The sequence below is a fragment of the Suncus etruscus genome, chromosome 10 (genome assembly GCF_024139225.1).
Source record: "Suncus etruscus isolate mSunEtr1 chromosome 10, mSunEtr1.pri.cur, whole genome shotgun sequence".
Lineage (NCBI taxonomy): Eukaryota > Metazoa > Chordata > Mammalia > Eulipotyphla > Soricidae > Suncus > Suncus etruscus.
Genome location: NC_064857.1, coordinates 79,696,504 through 79,722,544, shown reverse-complemented (window position 1 = coordinate 79,722,544; position 26,041 = coordinate 79,696,504). Strand labels below are relative to the sequence as shown.

The 26,041-nt window shown below is 42.8% G+C and overlaps 1 protein-coding gene across 1 annotated transcript in view; it reads right to left on the bottom strand.

The window, feature by feature from the left end:
• The window catches only part of CFAP53 (cilia and flagella associated protein 53), a 34,125-nt gene that overhangs the window by 4,716 nt on the left and 3,368 nt on the right, over positions 1–26,041 (bottom strand). The window contains exons 2-6 of the mRNA XM_049781679.1: positions 20,846–21,075; positions 20,397–20,570; positions 17,601–17,904; positions 5,689–5,907; positions 3,268–3,484 (exon numbers count right to left, since the gene is read on the bottom strand). Coding sequence (XP_049637636.1) covers positions 3,268–3,484; positions 5,689–5,907; positions 17,601–17,904; positions 20,397–20,570; positions 20,846–21,075 — 1,144 coding nt within the window. The remainder of the gene's footprint in view (positions 1–3,267; positions 3,485–5,688; positions 5,908–17,600; positions 17,905–20,396; positions 20,571–20,845; positions 21,076–26,041) is intronic.

The window sequence follows — 26,041 nt, the reverse complement described above, 5'->3', positions numbered from 1 at the left end:
CTATTTCTGAGCAAACAGCCAGGAGTAACCCCTGAGCACCGCCAGGTGTGCCCCCCCCAAAAAAAACAAAAACAAAAACAAAAAAATTTTAATGTTTCTCACTAAGTTCTAAAATCTTTATCATAGATGAATACAGAAATATTTTTCACTTATCAGTTTTCTTCTTGCTTTCTTAAAACTCCAGCTAATACTGGCTTAACAATTTGTTCTGTTTTGTTTTGGGGCCACATTTGGTGTCACTCAAGGCCTATTCCTGGTTCTCTGCTCACAGTTTATTCCTAGCAGTGCTCAGAGTATCATGTAGTGACAGAAATTGAGCTCAGTTCGGCTATATGCAAGGCAAGTGCCGAACTCACTGTACTATCCAGGCCCTGGCTTAACAAATTCTTTAGGGAGGGCACACCCAGTGGTGTTCAGGGGTTTACTCCTGGATCTACACTCAAAAATTACTCCTGGTAGGCTTGGGGGACCCTATGAGATGCCAGGGATCAAACCCAGGCTAACTGTATGCAAGGTAAACATTCCACCCACTGTGCTATCATTCCAGCCCCTGGCTTAACAATTTTTTTTTTGTTTGTTTTTGGGTCACACCCGGTGATGCTCAGGGGTTACTCCTAGCTATGTGCTCAGAAATTGGTCCTGGCTTGGGGGACCATATGGGAAGCCAGGGGATCAAACTGCAGTCTGTCCTAGGTCAGCTGCATGCAAGGCAAACGCCCTACTGCTGTGCCACTGTTCTGGCCCCTGGCTTAACGATTTTTAACTGCTGTTATAATTCTTGGAGTGGAAGGCTATTATTACTATTTCTCTATACTAGATGATGCTCAGGGGCTACTCCTAACTCTGGGCCTGGGTATTGCTCACAGAGGTATTCAGGAACCATATGGCACCAGAGATTGAACCTGGGTCTTTAAAATGCAAAGCATGTGCTCAGTCCATTGAGTTATCTCTCCAGCCCTGCAGTGGAGGATTAATCAAAGGAACCAAGATAAACAAACTTTCTCTTACAAAGACAACAAATGAAATCCCATAATAAATCTATCCATTTTCTTGGATAGATTTCCAGTTTCTTGGACTGAATGTGCAGTGGTAGAAATCTGGAGGTGGGGGCTGGAGAGATAGCATGGAGGTAAGGCGTTTGCCTTTTATGCAGAAGGTCATTGGTTCAAATCCCGGCATCCCATATGGTCTCCCGTGCCTGCCAGGAGCAATTTCTGAGCATGGAGCCAGGAATAACCCCTGAGCACTGCCAGGTGTGACCCAAAAACCACACACACACACACACACACACACACACACAAAATAGAAATCTGGAGGTGGCAGTTCATCTACTCAACAAAGATTTCCCTTTACATCCAGGCACCGTTTGAAGCAGAGGAGATTCATTGGTGTGCTAAAACAGAAATGTGAACAAAAGTAGTGCGGGCCCCATAAAGTGACATTATATGAACAAAGGCACACTGAAGACATATGAAGATATATGAAAACATTTCCATAAGATTATCTCTGCCTGTCGTCCCACCTACGACCTTCCAGGTGGGGGCGCTGTTGAAAGCCTAATAAATAGTTTGGGAGCACTTTACTAGCTGGCTCTGGTTTTTTTGGAGCTGGTGGTAGGCTGACAAAGGACTGACTGCATTCGACCTTCTTGCACTTTTACCCTCCTGTCTGTGTGGATTATTTGTCACAGATAAATATTACCAAGATGGCCTCCCCTTCCCCTTTCTCATTCTGGGAGCTCTTTGAGGATCCATTGATAACCAGTCAAGGAGTAAACCTGACACAGCAGAAGACCATTGAGACCTCTGAGCCTTCCTTAAGGAGGCCTGGGATCAGTATCAGCAATAATGCTTGGAATTCCTGGACCATATGGCCACATTTACGACCACGTGGCAACTCTATTTTTGCTTAATATTGTCATCCATAGGAACACACTAATCTAGATGCAATGTGTATCTGAAGCCACCCAATGTTCAGAAATCAAAGATGTAACAACCAGAACAAGCAACAAGAGTTCTGAAAAGTTCTGAAAAATGACTTAATGGTTTCATTGAGAGATACAATGATTTTCACAAATTTTCTAGTTGCTGTTCTTTCTTCTTTTTTTCTTTCTTCTTTCCTTCCTTCCTTCCTTCCTTCCTTCCTTCCTTCCTTCCTTCCTTCCTCTCTCCCTCCCTCCCTTCTTCCTTCCTTCCTTCCTTCCTTCCTTCCTTCCTTCCTTCCTTCCTTCCTTCCTTCCTTCCTTCTTTCCTTTCTTTCTTTCTTTCTTTCTTTCTTTCTTTCTTTCTTTCTTTCTTTCTTTCTTTCTTTCTTTCTTTCTTTCTTTCTCTCTCTCTCTCTCTTTCTCTCTCTCTTTCTTTCTTTCTTTCTTTTCTCTCTCTCTCTCTCTCTCTCTCTCTCTCTCTCTCTCTCTCTCATTTCACTCCCACTTACCTGGAAACAAATTTATTATGATCAACTATGTCAACTCTGTGACACATAGTCTATAAATAAAGTTTTTTTTTGGTTTTTTTTTGTTTTTGTTTGTTTGTTTGTTTGGTTGGTTGGTTTTTGGGCCATACCCGGTAACGCTCAGGGGTTACTCCTGGCTATGCGCTCAGAAGTCGCTCCTGGCTTGAGAGACCATATGGGATGCCGGGGGGATCGAACCGATGTCCGTCCTAGGCTAGTGCTAGCAAGGCAGACATCTTACCTCTAGCGCCACTGCGCCGGCCCCAAGTCAATTATTTTTTAAAAAGAGAGAAAGGACAGAGGTACAGATTAAAGGGAGAAAGGGAGATATATATCTGTGTCCAGGCTGTCATTCTCTAAAGCACACAGAACACTTAGAGGATATTCGGCTCTTAATCTGGAGAATTTCTCCTTTAGGTATGCTCAGAATGTGCTGCAATATAAAACTATGCTTATGGGCCAGACAGAAGGTACAGCGGTAGGGCATTTGCTTTGCATGCAGCCAACACAGGACGAACCCTGATTTGAATCCCAGCATCCCATATTGTCCCTGGTGCATGCCAGGAGTGATTTCTTCTGAGCACAAAGCCAGGAGTAACCTCCCCCCCCCCCCAGTGCTGCCGGGTATGACCCAAAAACAAAACAACTATGCTTTGTTTAAGTTCCACTAGGTAAGTCAAAACAAGGAGCTACCCTTGATCCTTTTTATTTCCCTCATAGTTTATCACACAGGATGCCCACTTAAACTAATGATTTGGACTGCCTCTTACATTGACGTAAGGCTTAACTAAGTAACATTGTCATTCATTTGCTTACACTTCTCTTGGACTTGAAGTCTTCTCGTACACATGACCTCGTTCAGAAGTTGTTTCCTTGCCTCCTTTTCGAGTCTCAGCTCCCTCTCCTTCTCAGCCATTTTCTTTTCTTTCTCTTCCTCTAACATTTTGTCTAGTTCTTTCTCATGAGCTCTTTCTTCCTCGTGCCGTTGGGCTAGATATTGATTATATAGCTTCTGCTCTCTTTTCATCTCTTCCTATGGGACGTTTAAAAAAAAAGTCACTTTGTATTAGCAAAATCCTTAAGTGTGAAAACAATATTCAGGATGAGTAAAATTTTTTTTCAATAATGTCAAAATGTCTCCGTCCCAATTTAGAATATAAATTTAATGGAATCTTAGTTCAAACCTCAGCAATGTATTTTATGGACACTGGCAAAATGCTTCTAAAGTTTGCAGGAGGGAGAGGCAAAAGATTCAATTACCAGGGGCCCCTGGTTATTTCAATGGCCTCATGCTTTGCAGCAATGGCAAAAGGCTCCATTCCTAGAACTGCCAGATGAGTTATGCATGCTCCTGGGAGTTCAGGCATCACAGAAGAGTATGTGTTCTCTGGTGTCGCCAGCCACTACATATTAGCACTGCAGCACTGTGAGTCCTGCCAAGTACCACAACTAAAGACACATGAGCAGAGTTGGAGAGATGGTACAGCAAGCAGGGCCTTTGTCTTGAATGCAGCAAACCTAGATTTGATCCCCAGAATGTCATATGGTCCCAGAGCCCCCCCCCTCCAGGAGTAATTACTGAACATATAACCTGGAGTAACCCCTGAGTATTGCCAGATATGACCCAAAAACTTAAGAGAAAAAAAGATACATGAGTAGAGAACATAGAGATAACACAGGGATACTTTCCTTACAAGTGGCTAACCCTCATTTTGTCTCCCAACAGCACAGATAGTTCCCTGAACCCTAATAGAACTGATTATGACCACAGAGCCAGGAATAAGCATGAACACAGCCATATGAAGCCCCAAAATAAAGATAGCTGAGCACTGTGCCAAGTGTGTGATATCCCTGTGCAAACACCATAACCACAATGTGACCCTTAGTGGCCTACAGCTCAGAATGGTTCCCTTGAGGGAACCTATAGTCAGAACCCCAGGCTCCAAAATGAGAACCTGGTGAGACACAGGTCTGGAAGCAAAGTCAACACAGGAAATAATCCACACAGTGAAAGGGTGCAAGGACAGTTTCAGGAAATCCAACCGTCAAGCCAGGAATCCCACCACACAGCCTTTTTTCTGCATCTAAGAAGGAAAGCAGCTTAGTGGAGAAGAATGAGCCCCTCCTTCTGAATTTCATGCTTTTATTCATAAGAACTAGGGTACACCCTAGGGTGAAGGAGGAATACCAAGTAGGGGAAATTCAGTAATCTTATAACCAGATCATACCCTAGGGTAGAGTATGAATACTGAGTAAGGTAGGATCAGTAATCTAATAGGTCCCCATAGCAAATAAGTAAACCCTGTCTGAAATTAAAGTCTATTTTTAGGAGGAGGTGGTACTTGGACTCTGCACTGCCAGGGACTACCAGGGTCACACACAATGGTGTTCAGGAGGACTCATGCAGGAAATGGGCCTGTGAATTGAACCAGGATCAACTACATACAAACTGCCCTTAAATCCTTGTGCTATCTCCCTGGCTCTGTAATTTTCTTTTTTCAAAACAAAAGTACTTAAAGTAAAAAGTACAATATTCTTTTTATTTTTTAAGTACAATATTCTTAAGCAATCTATATAGATTTCAGAGGAACAGGTAAGGGAATACATTTCTCTGCTCTCTTTACCAGTCTAAACTTGCCTATCTGCTAAGATCCAATGCTTACTTAATTCACCAAGGGCCAATCACAGACTTAGTGCGATCTCCCTTCAACTTCAAAGGTTACTAAATCGTCCCACTCCCCATGACCTCATGTTGCAGATACCGGGCTAACAAACACCACGCAATACTACAGGAGTTCTCAAGATTCATTGACCCTCAGAACCATTGGGGGAGCTTTTAAAAACACTGATTTCAGGGCCGGAGAGATAGCACAGCAGTAGGCATATGCCTTGCACTCAGCCGATCCAGGACAGATGGAGGTTTGAATCCCAGCATCCCATATGGTCCCCTGTGCCTGCCAGGAGGGATTTCTGAGCTCAGAGCCAGGAGTAACCCAAGAGCACTGCGGGGAGTGACCCAAAAACTAACTAACTAAATAAAAACAACAATTTCTTGAGCCTCCATGCTTTAACTTTGGAGATCTGGATTCTGGAGTGGAGGGGATTTCTAATTCACTGCTCCTCTCTGATGCTGTCAGCCCTCAGCCACACTTGGAGCAGGACAATTGGTTTCTGGCAGTGGATGGTGGATGGCTACTAGATGGTCACCCATCATGAGATAGGCACTTAGCTGCTTACTTTCCTTTGCTTCTTTTGACCAGTCTCTTCCTCTATGTCTCGGAGGGCATTCTGCACGAGCTTCATGTCCAGATCCTGTTGTTCTTGGAATTCCTGCTGCACTCGCTCCATCTTCTCTTGGAGGGCTTTGTGTAAGCTGCTCCGAGTTTCCTGTCTTGCCTTTAGTTTCTTTAGCTTTTCTATTTCATCCTCATGCTTTAACTGTGTAATCTCATTTTCCTAAAGTATAATAAGGAAGACAAGGCATCAGTATCATTAGATAGAGCCAGTTAATAAATTTTATTTTAGAAACGAGGATAAACAATTTATTGGAATCACTCACACATCTGGATTTAAGAAATAAAAACTGGCCTTCTGGTGATAGATGTAACAGTAAGCCCTTGTAAAACTTCTGTGTGTGTGTGTGTGTGTGTGTGTGTGTGTGTATGCATGATTGTAAAATTAGAGATAGTCGTAAAGTTCAAAATGCAAAAATATATAAAAATAAATTACCATTAATTCTAATGCCAATCACCCCACCACCACTCTTAACATTTTGGGATACAATTATTCATTCCTTACATATGTTTTCTCTTTTCAAGATTTAAAGTTACTGCAGCCGGAGCATTGGCACAAGCCATAAGGCGTCTGCTTTGTGCGCTAGCCTAGGATGGACCACAGTTCAATCCCCGGGCATCCCATATGGTCCCCCAAGCCAGGAGCAATTTCTGATTTTTGAGCACATAGCCAAGAGTAACCTCTGAGCATCATTGGATGTGGCCCAAAAAACAAAAACAAAAACAAATATTTAAAGTTATCTACATTATTCAACCATGGTTTAAAATATTACAAACAAAAATTAAATATATACATATTACATATACAAAGATATTTTTGTGTGTTTTTTGGGTCACACCTGGCAGTGCTCAGGGGTTAGAAATTGCTCCTGGCAGGCACGGGGGACCATATGGGACGCTGGGATTCGAACCGATGACCTCACGCATGAAAGGCAAAAGCCTTGGGGCCGGGCGGTGGCGCTAAAGGTAAGGTGCCTGCCTTACCTGTGCTAGCCTAGGACGGACCGCGGTTCGATCCCCCGGCGACCCATATGGCCCCCCAAGCCAGGAGCAACTTCTGAGCACATAGCCAGGAGTAACCCCTGAGCGTCACCGGGTGTGGCCCAAAAACCAAAAAAAAAAAAAAAAAAAAAAAAAGGCAAACGCCTTACCTCCATGCTATCTCTCCGGCCCCTACAAAGATATTTTGAGACATGTAGGCATAAACCACATTCACATAACTCATATATATTTTATTTAAATTAGTTATCAAAATCATTAATATTTAAAAATATTGTTACTAATATCTCTCTGTGACTAATTATAAATTTCTTTTTCCTAGGCATGTTTCTATAAGAAAAAAGAGTGGAGATGGAAGTGACACTATATGAGGTTCTATGCATTCCTTAGCTATTGGAAACAGCCCCTGCAAATAAGGGGAACTACTTTTTTTGTTTTGTTTTGTTTTTGGGTCACACCTGGCAGCATTCAGGGGTTACTCTGGCTCTACACTCAGAAATCACTCCTTGCAGGCTCCAGGGATCATATGGGATGGCAGGATTTGAACCACCTTTCTTCTGCATGCAAGGCAAACGCCTTACCTCCGTGCTATCTTTCCAGCCCCCCAGAGTTTATTCTTTTGTATATCTAGATTTGAATATTATCGGCAGAGTGAACACCCAAAAGTGCTCAGGGGCTGTTCCCAGTTCAGTGCTTGAGGGCCACTCCTGGCTCCAAACGTAGATAATTTAGAGGATGGAAGCTTGCTGATGAGTTTAGGTGATAATTTGATCCCTGGCACCACATGGCCACTTGAGTAGTGCCAAGTATAGCCTTGGAATCCCAAAAGCATTGTGGAATGCAGTCCTGGAGGCCCCTAAGTACACTGAGGGCTCTTGAGTAGTCTACACTGCGACCCCCAATGGGGATCCCCAACCCGAGGGGGTATGGAGATGAAGGTCGCTAGTAATCCATGGGTCTTCTCGAGCATAGCCGATCTATGAAGCAAACTTGAGAGGTTAGAAAGAAGGAGGCTTAAGACAACTCACGCTGCTCAAAAGCGTTCATTTCAGGGTGTGGCTAGCTTTTATACAGAAAGCAAAATGCAGGGCGTTGCAAACATGTCAATCACTCTTTGGGCAAAGGAGTATTCCAAACAAGGCAATGAACAACTTGTTTTTCAGTACTTTTTCACTGGTTACATTCTTGTAAGTGTTTATCTGCCTAAGCCGGGGGCAGGAAATAGAAAGGGTTTACCCTTTCTATAGGAGGAGGACTTTAGGCAAGCTCATGAGTCAACATTTCAAACATTATCTTAAAAGAACATCTTGTTTGCTTAAAGGGGCACCAAATACGTAAACTGTCACAAAAACTTTACTTAGCAAGTATGAAAAGAACTACTATAAAATGTCAGGGCACAAATGGTCAAAAGGGCTTATAAATCTTTATCCTATACAATGGTGAATTGTTCTGTCTAGAGTAACTTCCTCCTGGCTAAGTAGCAAGGCCACGCTGTATTATTTTAACTTTTAGTGGTTAGCCATTTCCTCTGTTCCTGGAGCATATGTGCCTCCTGTCACGTGGACAGCAATGCTAGAGGTTTGTGAGCCTCCATTTTGTTCTAGGCTCCATCAGCCCCCCATAGATCCCCCTTCTCTATATAGTAAAAAATGAGCAGATGGGTGGAGTGCCTGTCTTAGGTTACTTGGTGTGATTCCAGTTCTGGACATGGCGAGAAAAGGTTCAAATTAGGTTTTGCCGGCAACGTTTAGGGGGCCATGTTTGCTCCCAGTGTCTGGCACCAAGCTATCCCCGTCTTAAGCATCTCCACAGCCTAGAGCAGAGTGAACACGGGCACTTGGCCAGGTATTCAAGCTCCTGAAAGCTCAGTGGCTGAAATGCAGGACTATCCACAACTTCGTGTCCTTCGGGGTCATGCTGAGAGAGCTGCTGATAGTGAACCTCTACAGAGCGTTTGGTAGCCTCATCAACCTGATTCTTAACAAAACTTGTGAGGCGACGGAATGCCCAGGGGTCAAAGGAAATAAGCAGCAAAAAGCCAATGAAAGGTCCTAATAGGCTAGGCAGCAACGTAGATAGCCAGGGTGAAGTAGAAAACCAATTTTGGTACCAGGATTCGTCTTTTTCTCTCTTTTTCTTTCCTCTAGACTTTCTTCCACACGTCATTTGCTATCTTTAACTAAGCCAAGTTTATCTTTAAAAAAGCAGCATTCTTCTTTAAGGGCGGCACAAACTCCCCCCTCCCTCAAAAAGGCCAGATCTAAACCATGGCGGTTTTGCTGCACCATTTCTGCAAGGGAACCAACTGTTTCAGTAAGGTATTTCAGGCCCTGTTTAAGTTCCTGTATATCTCTATCAACGGCTTTAGAGAGGAGGTAGAAATTATTTTGGGAACTAATGAGAGAGTAAATTCCGGTGCCAGCGCCTGCAGCGCCAAGGCCTAAAAGAACAGCAAGGGTAATGGCAGTGACAGGTTCTCGCTTATGCTTATGCAAGGAGGTATCAGAGGTGGAAAACAACAAATCTTCCTTGGGATGAACAGAGAGGTGGGGGAGAAGCAAAACTAAAACACAATAATCTGATGGGCAAGGAAAACATCAGTAACAATATGAGGAGTTAAACCAGAGGAGCATGCAAAATAAGTGGAAATGGGGGCTTGTACATACTGTGTAGCATTGGAAACAGTGATAGTTTGGTTACAGATGTCCATTAATTGAACGGGAGGGAGCATATGGGGTCCCAAAAGGCAAAGTCCGACACCCAGTACTTATCCCAGAGTTATTCCCTGTTGGGACTCAGAGTCCCAGCGGAGTCTGTCGACATCGTGGAGATATTCAGGCTCGCCAAAAAACAGCAACTCCTTCGTAGAAGGGTGGTTGAGAAGAATAACAAATCCAGCATTGTTGATAGGCAGGATCGGTGATGGTGGTGGCCGAGGCGTTGACCATATTAAGGATAAGCTGCGAGGAGGATAGAGGTCCGGAAGGAAGGGTGGGCTGAAAGACGCTGGTGGCATCAGTGGCATCAGGAGAGAAGGGGTTAACTGGGGCCGGGGCTGGGGCTGCAGGGTGTGCCGGAGCAGCAGGGGGGTTGTGCGGGTGCAGGAACTTGTTTGGGCCAATGGCAATGGGTCTAAAATTGGGGGCTTCTTTTAGAAGTTTAATAGAAAAGGTAAGACCTTGGTCATACTTTTCTTTATAAAGGCAAAGGCCCCACTCCAATTACCGAGGCCAGGATTGTTTTTTGCTGGCTTGAGTGCATGTAATGACTAGAGGGTTACACCAGGCGGCGGAATTGTGCTGGCACCCATGGATGTCAGGGAGATCGGAGGTTGCCCAAGGTTTTTTGTTGGTTTTAATTTTATGAGAGACTGTTATATAGTCCCAAGTGGAAGATGGGTTCCAATCTGCATCTCCAGTGGTCTCACAGCCCCAGGACTTACAAAAAAAATCAGCGTGATGCCCGCACTTAGAATTAAGTGAGTAACCCCTGAGCACCGCAGGGTGTGGCCCAAAAAACCAAAAAAAAAAAAAAAAACAAACAAAACAAAACAAAAAAAAACAAACAAAGAATTAAGTGAGTGATCATGGTGGGGTCCGGGACAAACATAAAAGGGATAGTGGTTTAAAAATGCTCTAAATGAAGGCCAGTCATAGTGGGGGGAGTTGGAATTATCTACAGTGTGGCCCGAGGCAAGGGTTCCTGGGGAATGGTTGACTAGGCCAGTCTTGAGCCTTTCTTGTCTAACCTCTAAAGTTTGCTTTATAGATCGGCTCTGCTCGAGAAGACCCACGAATTACTAGCAACCCTCATCACCTCACTCTCGCTGGTTGGGGGTCCCCACTGGGGGTCGCACCACACAACACAGTGCCCTAGCAGCAGATCCAGCATAGAATCTTCCAAGCAAATACTGCTTGTAAGGCCTCCTCCCCAAACAAAAGAAAATGTTTATTGCTTGAGATGCATTTAGGGGAAAATATGTCTGAGGATTGTCTTAAAAAATAGAAACTAGGGGCTGGAGAGATAGCATGGAGGTAGGGCATTTGCCTTGAATGCAGAAAGACGGTGGTTCGAATCCCAGCATCCCATATGGTCCCCCAAGCCTGCCAGGAGCGATTTCTGAGTGTTGAGCCAGGAGTAGCTTCTGCACACTGCTAGGTGTGATCCAAAAACCAATATATATATATATATATATATATATATATATATATATATATAGTCCTTAATATTATACCGAAAACCACAAAACATGAGGAAAAATAGAACTCTTCATGAATTGACTTCAGAAACATCTTTAATATTCATTGCCATTGGCTAAGAAAACAAGCAAAATTAAACAAATGGGATGATATCAAACTAAAAGTTTTCTGACAAAATGAGAATAAAAAATATCCTGCTTTTTTATGAGTGGAAGGAGATAGTCACTCACCACACATCTGAAAAGGCCTAATAGCCACTCACAAACTTTGACACTTGCAAAATTTAAAAGCATCTCATAAATAAAAATGGGAATAAAGGGTCCAGAGTGATAGCACAGTGGATTGGACATTTGCCTTGCATGTGGCTGGCCCAGGTTTGATCCCTAGCATCTCATTTGGTTCCCCAAACACCCTCAGGAATGATGACCCCTGAGCACTGAGTACCATCAGGTGTAGCTAGAAACAAACAAAAAACAAAAGGGAATAGATGCTGAACAGACTGAACAGACACTTTCCCCATGAGACATAAAGATGGCCAATAGAAAAGGTGTTCTTTATCATTTAGCATTAGAGAAATGCCAATCAAAATGGCAATAGGCATCACTTCACATCATTATGATTAAATCATTCTTTAAAAAAAGAAAGTAAGAAAATAACCAGTGCTGACAGGGATGTGGGGAAAAGGACCCTCTTATCCACAGTTATTGGAATGCCATTTGTCTGGTTTGACTCTATGAAAAACAGTTTGAAGACTTCTCAAAAAATTAAGAACAGAGGGTTGGAGTGGTAGTACAGTGGTAGGGCATTTGCACGTCGCTGACCCAGGACAGACATGGGTTCGATCCCCAGTATCCCATATGGTATTTTGAGCTGGGGCGATTTCTGAGCACAGAGCCAGGAGTAGCTCCTGAGTGGCACAGGGTGTGGCCCCCCCCCAAAAAAAAATTTAAGAACTGAGCTGTCATATGATCCAGTGATTCAGTTACTTGGCATCAACTGCAAGAACACAAAAACACTAATTTTAAAATATGTTTGCACTCCTGTGTTCACTATAGCATTATTCAGAATAACCCAGATCTAGAAACAACCGTGTCTAAGTGCCCTGAAATCTGGATGGAATTTAAAGCTATTGCAGTGAGTACCATGAGTCAAAAGTGAGGACAAATATTAAATGACTTCATTCACACAGGACGTATAAAGATATATAACAAGGGAATAAAGCTTCTGACTGTGGACACATGTGGGAAGCTGTGTGGACCTAGAGCAAAATGGAGTCTTTGAGACCATTTTGTCTTGCCTACGTGTCTGTTGGACACAAGCTCAGGGCACAAAGGAAATAGCTCACCACAAAAGTTAAATATACACAAAATTATTTCACCAGATGGCCTGGAGAAGTGGAAAGCTAAGAGAGATAACATCTACTGAACCCTAGCCACTACTCGCAAGAGCCAATCAGCTTCAAGGCCATTTCCTGCCGTTAAGCTCCACTAACTCCCCTCTTTCCCCTTCCCCATTTCCTGCCGTTAAGCTATGTAGAAAAAAATGTACGGTTAAGATGAAGCAACAGAAAAATTTAGAGATAAGCTGTTAGACCTTGCCTTATTTGGATTAAGCCCTTGTTTCAAGCCTGATTAACAGGCTGGACATGCCCCCTTCGTGCGCTCTCTCTATATAAGCAATATATGCCCCAATAAACTTGCTCTTGATCAGCATAAGTTGTCCTGAGCCTGTTCCTATTAACTTCTTACAGTTTTGTTACAGCAAAAGACCGGAGCTGCTCAAGAAACCTACGAATAACTAGCGACCCCTTTTCCAACAACTCCTGCGGGTCAGGGGTCTCCCTTCGGGGGTCGCAAGTGGCGCCCATGAGTCAAAAGTGAGGACAAATATTAAATGACTTCATTCACACAGGACGTATAAAGATATATAACAAGGGAATAAAGCTTCTGACTGTGGACACAGAGACCAATGATAATAGGCCCTGAGAGTTGGCCTAGCAGGGGTGAGTAGAAGATGAAAAGTAACACTGACACACTGTGGGTGTATCAGTGTAGCAATTCTTTATCCCTGAAATATTAATGGTAACAGTACTATAAATAATGGTACCTACATTAAAAAAACTATGTATATATATGTTCATATAGATATGTATATATACACATCTATAAACTGAGTTAGGGCGAGATAACAGCTGGTTATCTTACTGGTTTCCTTTCTGTGCATTTGAAAATGTTGAAATAAAACATTAAAGAGGTTTAGCCTGGATAACATTCCTTTTTTTTTTTGGTTTTTGGGCCACACCCTGCGGTGCCCAGGGGTGACTCCTGGCTGTCTGCTCAGAAATAGCTCCTGGCAGGCACGGGGGACCATATGGGACACCAGGATTCGAACCAACCACCTTTGGTACTGGATCGGCTGCTTGCAAGGCAAATGCTGCTGTGCTATCTCTCCGGGCCCATGGATAACATTCCTGATGTAACAAATAGCGATAAAGATCATAATAATGGTTATGGTTGAAGGAAGATGGAAGTATAAAGGAATGATTGGAAGGAGTATCTTTGGGTGATGGGACAATTCTATAGATTTCTATAGGCAATTCTATGATTTCTGACAGTGATTTTAATAAATCTACATGATAATAGTTCATAAAACTATATCCTTTCCCTAAAACAGTAGATATAAAACCTGACTGATGAAGTCCAAAAAATATTTTATTTCAGCTAACCAAAGGATAACTTTAAACTACTATAACAGTAGTAAACAGATAAGTTTATGGTCTTTAAATTATATGCATATATTATAAATGAAAAGCTATGATAAATATGATATATAAAGGATATAGAATAAATATAACATAGGATAAATATTATATATAAATATGATATATTTATAATACATGACAAATAGTTATATATAAAGGTATATATAAGATATTTATAAAATGTAATGTGTATGTAAAGGTAAAAGGTATATTTAAAGGTATACATATATAAAAAGTATATCTAGGGACTGGAGAGATAGCATGGAGGTAGGGTGTTTGCCTCATATGCAGAAGGACAGTGGTTTGAATCCCCGGCATACCATGTGGTCCCTGAGCCTGACAGGAGCAAGTTCTGAGCATAGAGTCAGGAGTAGCCCCTGAGCGCTGCTGGGTGTGACCCAAAAACAAAAACAAACAAACAAAAAGTATATCTTAAGGTATATATAAGAATACCTATATATAAAAGTACATAGAAACTCTTCACTGTTTTGAAGTCATTTCTTGTGAAGCAAAAATTATTTTCCCACTCCTACCTTACTCCCAAAATGGAAATTTTTTTTATTTGCTTTGTTTTGGTTTGGGGGGACTACACCCAGTGGCACTCAGGGCCTACTCCTGGCTCTGCACTCAGAAACCGCTCCTGGTACTCGGGGGGAACATATGGAATGAAAGGATCGAACCCAGGTCTGTCCCGGGTCACCCTTGTGCAAGGCAAATGCCCTACCCACTATGCTATAACTCCAGCACTCCAAAATAAAAAAACTTTTAAAGGGAAGAAAACAAAAGATTGGGCTTAACAAAGAAGATAGGTGGTTCTTACCAGTTCCTGGTATGTGATTCCTTGGGAAGCTCCAAAGGTAAGACTGTCTTTGATCCCCTAAAGAGCTCACGACTGCTGGGACCCCAGATAGAACCAGGGTTGTGCCTTTCACCAGAAGGGCCTACTCTGTAGTGAAACTTGAAGTTCTAGCCCTCAGCTTCCAGGATGGACAGTGGCTGAGTCTGGATTCATTCACAATGAGCCAGGAAATGAAGCGTAATTCAACCAAACTTGCCTAGCAATGAAGCTTCTGCAAAAGCTTCAGAGAAAGAAGTACTGAGAGCTTCTGGCTGAGAACACACCAAGGGTTGTCAACACGGAGTCCTGAGTAACTCCACAGCTCTGTCTGCCTATCACACTGCCTTGCCTTGCACACTGCTGACCTGGGATGGGTCCAAGTTAAATCCCCAGCATCCTATATGGTCCCCCAAGCCTGCCAGGAGTTTCTGAGTGCAGCGCCAGGAGTAATCCCTGTAGGCCCAAAACTAAAAAAAAAAAACAAAAAACAAAAAAAAACCCAAAAACTTATTTTAGTTTATTCTAAGCAATGTTCTGAGATTAACATGTTCTGGCAAAATATCTAATCTAAAAGGGATTCATAAAAACCTTTCTTTTTAATGAAAAGTATTTTGTTCTATAAACAGATATTGACATATGAAGTGGGACAGTTAGCTTTGGGGGGGGGGATTTGGGCCACACCCAGTGATGCTCAGGGGTTACTCCTGGCTGTGTGCTCAGAAATCGCCCCTAGATGTGGAGAAAGGAACTCTTATCCACTGCTGGTGGGAATGTCGTCTAGTCCAACCTTTATGGAAAGCGATATGGAGATTCCTCCAAAAACTGGAAATCGAGCTCCCATATGATCCAGCTATACCACTCCTAGGGATATACCTAGGAACACAAGAATACAACACAAAAATCCCTTCTTCACACCTATATTGCAGCACTATTTACAATAGCCAGACTCTGGAAACAACCAAGATGCCCTTCAACAGATGAATGGTTAAAGAAACTGTGGTACATATACACAATGGAATATTATGCAGCCATCAGGAGAGATGAAGTCATGAAATTTTCCTATACATGAATGTACATGGAATCTATCATGCTGATGAAATAAGTCAGAGGGAGAGAGATAGATGCAGAATAGTCTCACTCATCTATGGGTTTTAAGAAAAATGAAAGACATTTTTGCAATAATCCTCAGAGACAAAGAGAGGAGGGCTGGAAGGTCCAGCTCACCACATGAAGCTCACCACAAAGAGTGGTGAGTGCAGTAGAGAAATAACTACACTGAGAACTATCATAACCTTGTGAATGAATGAGGGAACTGGAAAGCCTGTCTAGAGTACAGGTGGGGGTGGGGTGGGGGGAAGGAGATTTGGGACATTGATGGTGGGAATGTTGCACTGGTGAAGGGGGGTGTTCTTTACATGACTGAAACCTAATCACAATCATGTTTGTAATCAAGGTGTTTAAATAAAGATATTAAAAAAAAAGAAGAATTCTCCCCTGGCCAGAGGATAGAACTATAGTCTATCCTAGGTCAGCCGCATGCAAGGCAAACGCCCTACTGCTGTGCCACTACTCCAGTCTCGACAGTTTTGTTTTTGTTTTTGTTTTTGGTTTTTGGTTTATGGGTCACACCCTGCAGCGCTCAGGGGTTACTCCTGACTTTATGCTCAGAAATTGCTCCTGGCAGGCTCGGGGAACCATATGGGTGCCAGGATTTGAACCACCGTCCTTCTGCATGATAGGTAAATGCCCTGCCTCTATGCTATCTCTCCAGCCCCTCGACAGTTTTTTTTAAGACACAGTCAGCGATACTTGGGGGTCACTCTGGGTAGTGCGTGAGGAAGCAGATAGTGCCAGGGACCACCCCAGGCCACCAACATGCAAAGTGTTCTGCATGCACTCAATCCATTGAACAATATCTCTGCCAAAAGTTGGGCAATCTCAAAGGCTGAGCCCTTAACCTCTAGTCTGCCAAGCTCTCTGATACTGTCAGAACTGTCAGAATTGTCAGAACACCTACATTTTCGTTCACAGAAATTCAGAGAATTGGTGCGAGAATCCCCTCCCACCATGTGAGAACCTCTTTCACCCCCCCCCCCACACACACACACACATTTGAGGCTGGAAATGGAGCCCAGAGGGCTGGAGCACATGCTTTGCATGAGAGAACCCTAGGCTTGATTCCTGGCACCACAAGACACACACACACACACACACACACACACACACCCCTGCCCCAATCCCTGAGCCAGGAGTAGCTCCCTAGTACTCTGAGGTATAAACCCGAAACAAAAACAAAAGGAGAGGAAAAAAATCTCACCTATTCAGAGCAAAGAAAAAAGATCTCACTTATTCAAGGACAAGAAGTATTGAGCAAAAGTGGATCATAAGGCATGTCACACCAGAGAATAGGTGTGTGTGTCTGTCTGTATGTGTGTGTGTGAATGGGAGCACTCATGCATGCAAATGTGTATAAGTGTATTTTATGTATATAGCCTTGGGGTGAGCCACTAATTTGATTTTTGTAGTGAAGCGAAAATATCTGGATGTTTACAAAACTCTTCAGAGTCAAATCTGAATTCTCAGAGAAAGCTTCAGAGGGCTCTAACTTATACAACAGTGACATTTTTCTTATGGTTCAATTTGAAAGTTTGTGATTTCCCAGGATAATGATGTTGAAGTATCAGTTGTTCAAAGCTTTATGGTCATATAAAATTGATACGTTCTCTACTCCTTCCATACATGTCCAGTGACAGCTTTGCAGGGTCACTGAAGCTATTTGACGGCCCTTTGCACAGAATCTGATACTGTCCACTACCAAAGAAGGGGGCCCACTGCCATTAGCCCAGGGGGGTGGGCATTACCAGCAACAATCCCACTTCTTTTCTGCCTCAGATAAAGCAGCCAAACCACAACAGTGCTGCAAGTTGCCCACCACTATGTGACAGCTCTGCCATGTGATCATTCCAGATCCTATATAAAAGCTCCCAGGCCCTCACGCTACCTTTCCAGGAGACCCACCAGGTTGACCACCACAAAGAGAAGCACTTAAAAAGGCCCACCACAAGGAGTGCCTCTTCCTCCTTCAGTCTCTGAGCTGCCATCCTTTGTGCTCGGATGCTTTCGACCTGAGCATTCAGCATCCGGAGTGTGTTGTCCATCAGCTCTCGCTGTCGCTGCTTCTCTTCGTCATTTCGCATTTCCTTGGCCAACCGGTCTTCCTCCCAGAGCCTGGAGAATAACTGCTCTTCTAGAAGTTTTTGCCTTTTCAACTCCTCATTAAATGCTATCTGGGCTCTCCGATCCTCGGCCACCTTCTGTTGATGGGTAGACAGCATCTGATTGCGAAGCATCTCACAGTTGTCCCTGCAAAGAGACTTTTTTAAAAGGCAAAAGCTTTTTTTTTTTTTTTTTTGAGACTGAGCTTTCATCAGCTCAGCCACCAATCTGCATGGTCACACCATAAAAAAAATGAACAGAGCTAGGAGACCATCTGAGTAGGGAAAGCGGGATGGGACAGAAGGAAGGAGGGCACCATGGTGGTGAAACAGGGCCTGGAGTTAAGGCTAAGTGGGCTTCTGATTTTTAGTTTTGGCATTTCCTAGGGACCCTTGCCTCCAAACTTCAATCTCTGATGGATCCAGAGAAAGTATGGGGTTAGAGGCAAATGCCTGGCACACAATCGACCCAGATTCAATCCCCAGCACCATATATAGAGCAATATAGACCATTGCTCTCAGTACTGCCCGTTGTGACCCACCAAATACAAAGAAAAAGTCACCTCAACCTATCTGAGCTTGTTTCTTCTGTAACATAAATGTCTTTCAAGGTTGTAGTAAGGGATCAGTAATGGTATTATTACAAATACTATCAAGGAAGCAAAAAAGGGAAGTGCCAGACACTGAGCGATAGTACAGTGAATAGGACTCTTGTCTTACATGTATCCAATCTGGGTTCGATTCCCACTATCCCATATCGCTCTTGAACTCCGACCAAAAGTGATCCCTGAGCACAGAGCCAAGAGTAAGCACTGAGCACAGCTAGGCATGGTCTAAATAAATAAATTTATTTAATTATGTAATAAGAAGACATCCTGGGCCGGAGCAATAGCATACTGGATAGGGTGTTTGCTTTGTATGTGGTCAACCCAGGACCAATCCAGTTTTGAATCCAGGCATCCCATATGGTCCCCCAATACTGTCAGGAGCAATTTCTGAGTGCAAAGCCAGAACCCCCAAGTGCCACCAAATAAATAAATAAATTAAATAAATAAATAAATAAATAAATAAATAAATATAAAAGACACCCTATATGGAGCTGGAGTGATAGTACAGTTGGTAGGGCGTTTGCATTGCTCACAGCCAAACCAGGTTTTGTCACCAGAATCCATATGGTCCCCTGAGCCTTTCAAGAGTAATTCCTGAATGTGGAGCCATAAATAAATCCTGAGCATCACCAGGTATGGTCCAAAAAGAAAAAGGAAAGAAAAAAAAAGTGTTAAATCACAGCTTTATTCATAAAAGTCCCAAAGTGGAAGTAACGGAAAAGTCTATCAACTGGAGAATCATGACATAAGTAAGGTGGAAGAGAAGGGGAAGGAAATAAGGAACAATCTGAAATGGGACCTGATTTCATAATCTTGGTCAAATTTACTTCCAGCTCTTCACTCATACTTTAAAATTGTTAGTTGCTATGTATTAGATAATTGGCAAAATCTGCATTATCAACATTTAAAATGATTGTTTTCAGATAAATCCATTGCTGTAAGTTACAGCAATCAGAAATTTGAATTTCTTCAAAATAACTACTAGGACCCAAGAAATAGCATAGGTATTAAGGCTTAGGTCTTGTGTGTGGTTGACCTGGTTCAGTTTGATCCCTGGCACTACATGCCTCCACCTCCAGCTTTGCTGGTACAGCATTGGAGGCTCCGGAGCATCCCTGCATGTGGCCTTGGATCTCCCCAAGCATCTCTCAGCTTGCCTGTTAATCCCCAGCACTGAAGGCTACAAGCAACATCGTATCCTCAGACCATCACATTGACCTGCAGGTCTAGTTGGCTGGGAATCACTGGGAGAAAGAAGGCCCAGGCCTCCAGAGCACTACTTAGGAGTTACCCTGGCCAAAAAGAAAAAAAATTATATATATATAGGATGAGAGAGATAGTTCAGGAATTAATGTGCATGCCTTGCACACAGCCAACCTGGCCCAAATCCTGATAACCCAAACTCCACTAGGAGTGATCCCTCATCACAGAGCTGGGAATAAGGCACCATCGGAATGTAAACCTCCCTTTCACCCCCCAAAAAATTACTAATAATTTTTTTTAATTTTTATTATTTATTTTGGTTTGGGGGCCATAGGTAGCAGCATTCAGAGACTACTTCTAACTCTATTCTCAGCAATCACTCTGGCAGGTTAGGGGGTACCATATGGATGCTAGGGATAGAATCCAGGTCAGCGTGTGCAAGCCACATGCCCTATCCACTATGCTATCGCTCTGGCCCCAAATTGTTAACATTTTGACAATTGTTAACATTTTTACAAGTTACATAACTTCTCTATGGAGTTTTATGATTTCTTATATATGTTTTCTCTATAAATTTCTAAAATGCTACCAAATATAATAGGTAGTTTGAGGCATAAGCCACTTACAATTTCATTTTTCTCATTATTCTGAGAAACAGTTACTTGGGAATGAAATTCACGCCCTTTGTCTAAATTATTAGATGATATATAATTATTGATTTAAAATACAACTAATTCATAGACCTTGATGACAGTAAGTTTTTATATTTTAATGTCCTTTAGTCTTTTATCATGTAGCAACTTTAGATTTTGCTTTTCTGGATTGTTACCTGAATTGCTGGTCTAGCTTCTCAGCTACGAAATTCTGTCTCTCTCTTTCTTTCTCCCCTCTTAATACACTTATTTTCTCTTTCATTTTATTTTTTCTTTCCTCAATTGTTTCTTCTTTCAATTGCATTTCTGCAAAATATTCATTTTCTTCTGATGCTAAAAGTTGACGTAGCCTGAAAAACAAATGACCAAAATTTAACTTTCAAGTCACATGCACTATTTTACTCATCTCAATTTTATAAAATTTTACCTCAGTATAGAAGTAATCATACATTTTGTTAGAAGGCAAGATGATGTTAAATTAGTCTAGTTGATATTTAAAGCAATATACCTACTCATCTGTGATCTATTTTATTTGATTGCCCACAGAAAGCAGATTTTAATTAAAATAAGAAATACCAAAGAATAGGGACATTCCTCCGCTAGGTCACTTGTTTGTGAGCCTTACTTATTTCGCCTTTCTTCAGTGTTGAAGATAAAGCCTTGCATGGTGTCCTGGACTCTCGATTTCACAAGACGATTAACACATACTTTGTCCATGTGCTGCTCCCAGTCAACTTTTGAACGGACTCGTTCTGTTTCTTTTACAGCAGCCAAAATAGCATGGTAGTTCTCTTGGTTGTTTAGAATGTCTTTCAGACGTCGCTCTCTCCAATTGTCTTTGGGAGGCTTGGCTCTCTAGAAACAAATAACTATTACTTCCGACAAACTCCCAAACTGATTGCTTCTTTTTTGTTTTTGTTTTTGTTTTTTGGGGGGGGCACACCCCAAAAACGTGCCATCAGAGGTTATTCCTGGCTCTGCACTCAGAAATAGCCCTGCAGCTTGGGGGACCATATGGAATAACAGGAATTGAACCCAGGTCAGCTGCATCCAAGGCAAATACCCTTCTGCTGTACTATCACTCTGGCTGATTGCTTATTTTCAACTAATCATAACTTCTACCAATACTCAAACTAATAAAAGTTGATATACACAATAGCTTCTACTCAGTTACATTAGCTTTAAGTACCTGAGATGTAACTTCTTTGACTGTCTAACTTCTTTGGTTCTATGTAAGATGGCATCAAATACTTTTCAAGTGTCACTTGAGTAAAAGTTCATGAGATTTTAGGGCTGGAGAGATAGCATGGAGGTAGGACGTTTACCTTCATGCAGAAGGACGGTGGTTCGAATCCCGGCATCCCATATTGTCTAAGCCCCCGAGCCTGCCAGAAGTGATTTCTGAGTGTAGAGCCAGGAGGAATCCCTGAGCGCTGTTGGGTGTGACCCCTCCCAAAAAAATTCATGAGATTTTAAAGTTAGAATGTTGGACAGGGGGCTGGAGAGATAGCATGGAGGTAAGGCGTTTGCCTTTCATGCAGAAGGTCATCAGTTCGAATCCCGGCGTCCCATATGGTCCCCTGTGCCTGCCAGGAGCAATTCCTGAGCATGGAGCCAGGAGTATCCCCTGAGCCATGCCGGGTGTGACCCCCCAAAAAAAACCCACAAAAAAAAAAATGAATGTTGGACAGGTGTCTACAAGTTGGGGGGGGGTGGGTCACAGGGCTCGAGTGCATGGTTTACATTAAGGAACCTCAATTCAACTGTTGGTACTGTATAAAACACACACACACACACACACACACACACACACACACACACACCAGTCCCAGCACCAAGCCAGTTTGGGTGTAGTACAGATAGATGTAGCCCCAAAACAAAAAAGTGAAACAGGGGGCTGCCTTTTGTCTTGTATGCTGTTGACCCAAGTTCAATCCCTGGCATGCAATATGGGTCACCTGAACATTGTCAGGAGGACTTCTTTAACTGTAGGGCAAGGAGTAAGCCTGGAGCAGAGCCAAGAATAACCAAAAGTTGGAAAAAATGTTTTGAATAGGAGTTTAGAAATTGTCTTGTCAAACTTATTAAATAAGTTTCTCAAGGTACTTCTAATAGTTGGGGACAACCTGTGTAGGACAAGAATTAGAGTTCTAATTTCTGACTTTATTTATTTATTTATTTATTTATTTTTGTTTTTTGGGCCTATCCAGTGACACTCAGGGTTTACTCCTGGCTATGTGCTCAGAAATCGCTTCTGGCTTGGGGGACCACATGGGACGCCAAGATCAAACCGCGGTCCGTAATAGGCTATCGCACGCCACCACTCTGGCCCTAATTTCTGACTTTCTAATCTCACATGTAGATTTTTTTAAATATATAAAATCTTTATTTAAACACCATGATTACAAGCATGATTGTAGTTGGGTTTCAGTCATAAACAGAACACCCCCTTCACCAATGCAACATTCCCACCACCGATGACCACCCTCCTCCTTCCCAACCCTTGCCTGTATTTGAGATGGGCATTATACTTCTCTCACTGAGATGGTCATGATAGTTGTCAGTATAGTTATTTCTCTAACTGCATCACATGTAGATTTTAAGAGTAACCTCAGGCTCCAAAACTAGGACCTGGAGAGACAAAGGTCTGAAAGCAAGTGTTGACACAGGAAATAATCCACACAGTGAAAGGGTGCAAGAATGGGTGCATGAATTCCAACACTCAATCCAGGAATTCCACCACCCAAGCATTCTGTTCCTTTGAAGGAACAGCAGATTACTGGAGGAAGATCAAAGAAGAGCCCTTTTCTTCCTGAAACCCAGGCTTTTATTAGCAAGTACCATACCATACCCTTGAGTGGAGAAGGAATACCAAGTAGGAAGGGACCCAGAAATCCCATCACCAGATCACACCCTTGGGTGGAATATGAATACTGATTAGGGTAGAACCCAGTAATCAAACAGAAGATGACATTGCTACTGTCATAAAAATACTATCCATTTAAAATACACCACTATCAGGCCAGAAAGGGTCTCTGGACACTATTTGGTTTTTTCCCAAACGATAAATACAACAGGAAAAAAAAAGATGAATACAGACACACAGGACATATGTAATGAGCAGCAGCACTGAAAAACAAACCCTCTCTCAGAAAAAAGGAAAAGAAGGAAATTAGAGAGAAAAGAGTGAGAAAAACTTGGTAGGAAAATATTATTGTTCTTTATATTGCCTGAGATGTGTAATACAAGGGCTCTCTGTTCCTAACATTTGGTAATTCAAATTTCTGTTAAAATACACAATTTAAGGGGCTGGAGTGATAGCACAGTGGTAGGGCATTTGCCTTGCACTCAGATGATCCAGGTCAAACCTCAGTTTGATACCCGATGTCCCATATGGTCCCCCAAGCCAGGAGTGATTTCTGAGTGCATAGCCAGGAGTAACCCCTGATCATCACCGGATATGTATCCCTGTGTCCCTCCCCCCCCCAAAAAAAAAGCCCACACAATTTAAGGCTATAGTGATGACAGTGGATAGAGTGCTTGCATTGCATGCTGCCAACCTGAGTTTCATCGGTGGTATTCACGTGGTCCTCTGATTATTGCCAAAAGTAATCCCTGAGCACAGCTTGTTCTGACCCAAATGCCAGGTGTGAATCGCCAGGTGTGACCCAAATACAGCCCCCCCCATACGAGGAAAAATTTTTAAATACACACTTATATATGCTATACAAACTTAAATTACTGAAAATTTAGTACTACATGAACATACCAAATATTGAGACATTTATTGAAATCAAATGGGTTGTAACTTTTCATTTCTGTATTCCTAGGACATGTATTGCTATGAGTGGCATGTTCCCAATATGAGTGAATGAATAAATAAAGCAATGTTTGTGAGTGAGCTTGACCATTTCCCCTCTCCCTGAAATTGTGAATTTGCAGTGAGGTTAGGCAAGTCACCTTCAGGTGATTACTGAGATTCAAGTGTGCCAACTCAACCTCAGTAAACTCTTAACTCACAGAGCAGAGCCTGGTTATTTACACCTAGAATACTACTACCAGGATTACAAAGAGACTGTGGTGTAGGTAAAGGAGAACATTTGAAGAATGTTTGAGAAAGTGACTCAGGGTTCAGTCTACACATACAGATACCCAGCATTTGTTGAACAGAAAGGACAAGAATGAGGTCGGTCAGAGACAGATGTTGCTGGGTTTACAGCATGGCAAGTGACTCATCTGTATCAGAATCATTTAGAGCCTGGAACTAGTTAATACGCTTTTTCTAGCAGATACATTTTGTTCGTGGTTTTGATAATGGGTGATTATTCCCACTATGGTATGTAGGGGGCAATGGGGTCCCAGGAATTGATCCAGAGGCTCCCTCAGAGTGGTCTCCTCAGCCCTGTCTGGCATTTCATGAGTTCAGTGAAAAACCCCAAAAGAATTGTGACTGTATCTCATCCAGATGCACAAAGAAACTCAGGCTCCAGCAGTCAGAGTCCAAAGGTCATCAAGAATCCACTTGCTTTGTTCTGGGAGATAGCTCTACCAGTGGTCCCTAAGCCTGGCAGCAGGTATGAGGACTTATATATGATTCCTCTCACACCCGTTGTACATCTGGTGTTTGTAGTAGCCTCATATACTGCCCACTGTGTAGGCAAAGAACTACCTAGTGTTGTTCCTTAAAAAAAGCAGTTATAGGGGCCGGAGCAATAGGACAGCGGTAAGGCATTTGTTTGCCTTGCACGTGGTCAACACAGGACGGACCTGGGTTCGAATCCCAGCATCCCATATGGTCTCTCGAGCCTGCCAGGAGTGCTGGGTGTGACCCAAAAACCAAAAATTTTTTTCCTCCACTCTGAGAAGCCCATGGTCTCTCTTGAACATGTGTTCCTCTCTTTTTCTCCCCTCTAATTTTCTAAGTAAAAATCTTTCAATAGGGCCCGGAGAGATAGCACAGCGGTGTTTGCCTTGCAAGCAGCCGATCCAGGACCAAAGGTGGTTGGTTCAAATCCCGGTGTCCCATATGATCCCCCGTGCCTGCCAGGAGCTATTTCTGAGCAGACAGCCAGGAGTAACCCCTGAGCACCGCCGGGTGTGACCCAAAAAAAAAAAAAAACAAAAAAAAAAAAACAAAAAAACTTTCAATAAAAACTATTCCATGGGCCAGAGAGGGAGGTAGGGTGTTTGTCTTGCATGTAGAAGAACGGTGGTTCAAATCCCGGCATCCCATATGGTCCCCCGAACCTGCCAGGAGCGATTTCTGAGTGTAGAGCCAGGAGTAGCCTCTGAGCGCTGCTGGGTGTGACCCCCCAAAAAACAAAAATAAATAAATAAAAACAAAAAACAAAAAACTATCCCATGAGGGGCCGAGTGGTGGCACAAGGGGTAAGGCATCTGCTTTGCCCGTGCTAGCCTAGGACAGACCACAATTCAATCCCTTGGTGTCCCATATGGTCCCCCAAGCCAGAGTGATATCTGAGCACATAGCCAGGAGTAACCCTGAGCGTCACCAGGTGTGGTCCAAAAAAAAAACAAAACAAAACAAACAAAAACTATTCCATGAGGTTGGAGAAATAATACAGCAGGTAAAGATGTGCATGTGACCACCCTCAGCACCCCATATGGTCCCTTAAGCTCACCAGGAACAACCCTTGAGTGCAGTCAGGAGTAACCCTTGAGCACTGCTAGATGTGGTCCAAATGCCAACCCCCCCAAAAAACGATTTTGCTTCATACACACACAAATATCTTAATCCATTTTCTTGGAGCAGGGATTATAACTCAAAGTGGTCACAGCCTCGTATGTGCAAAGTTCTCAG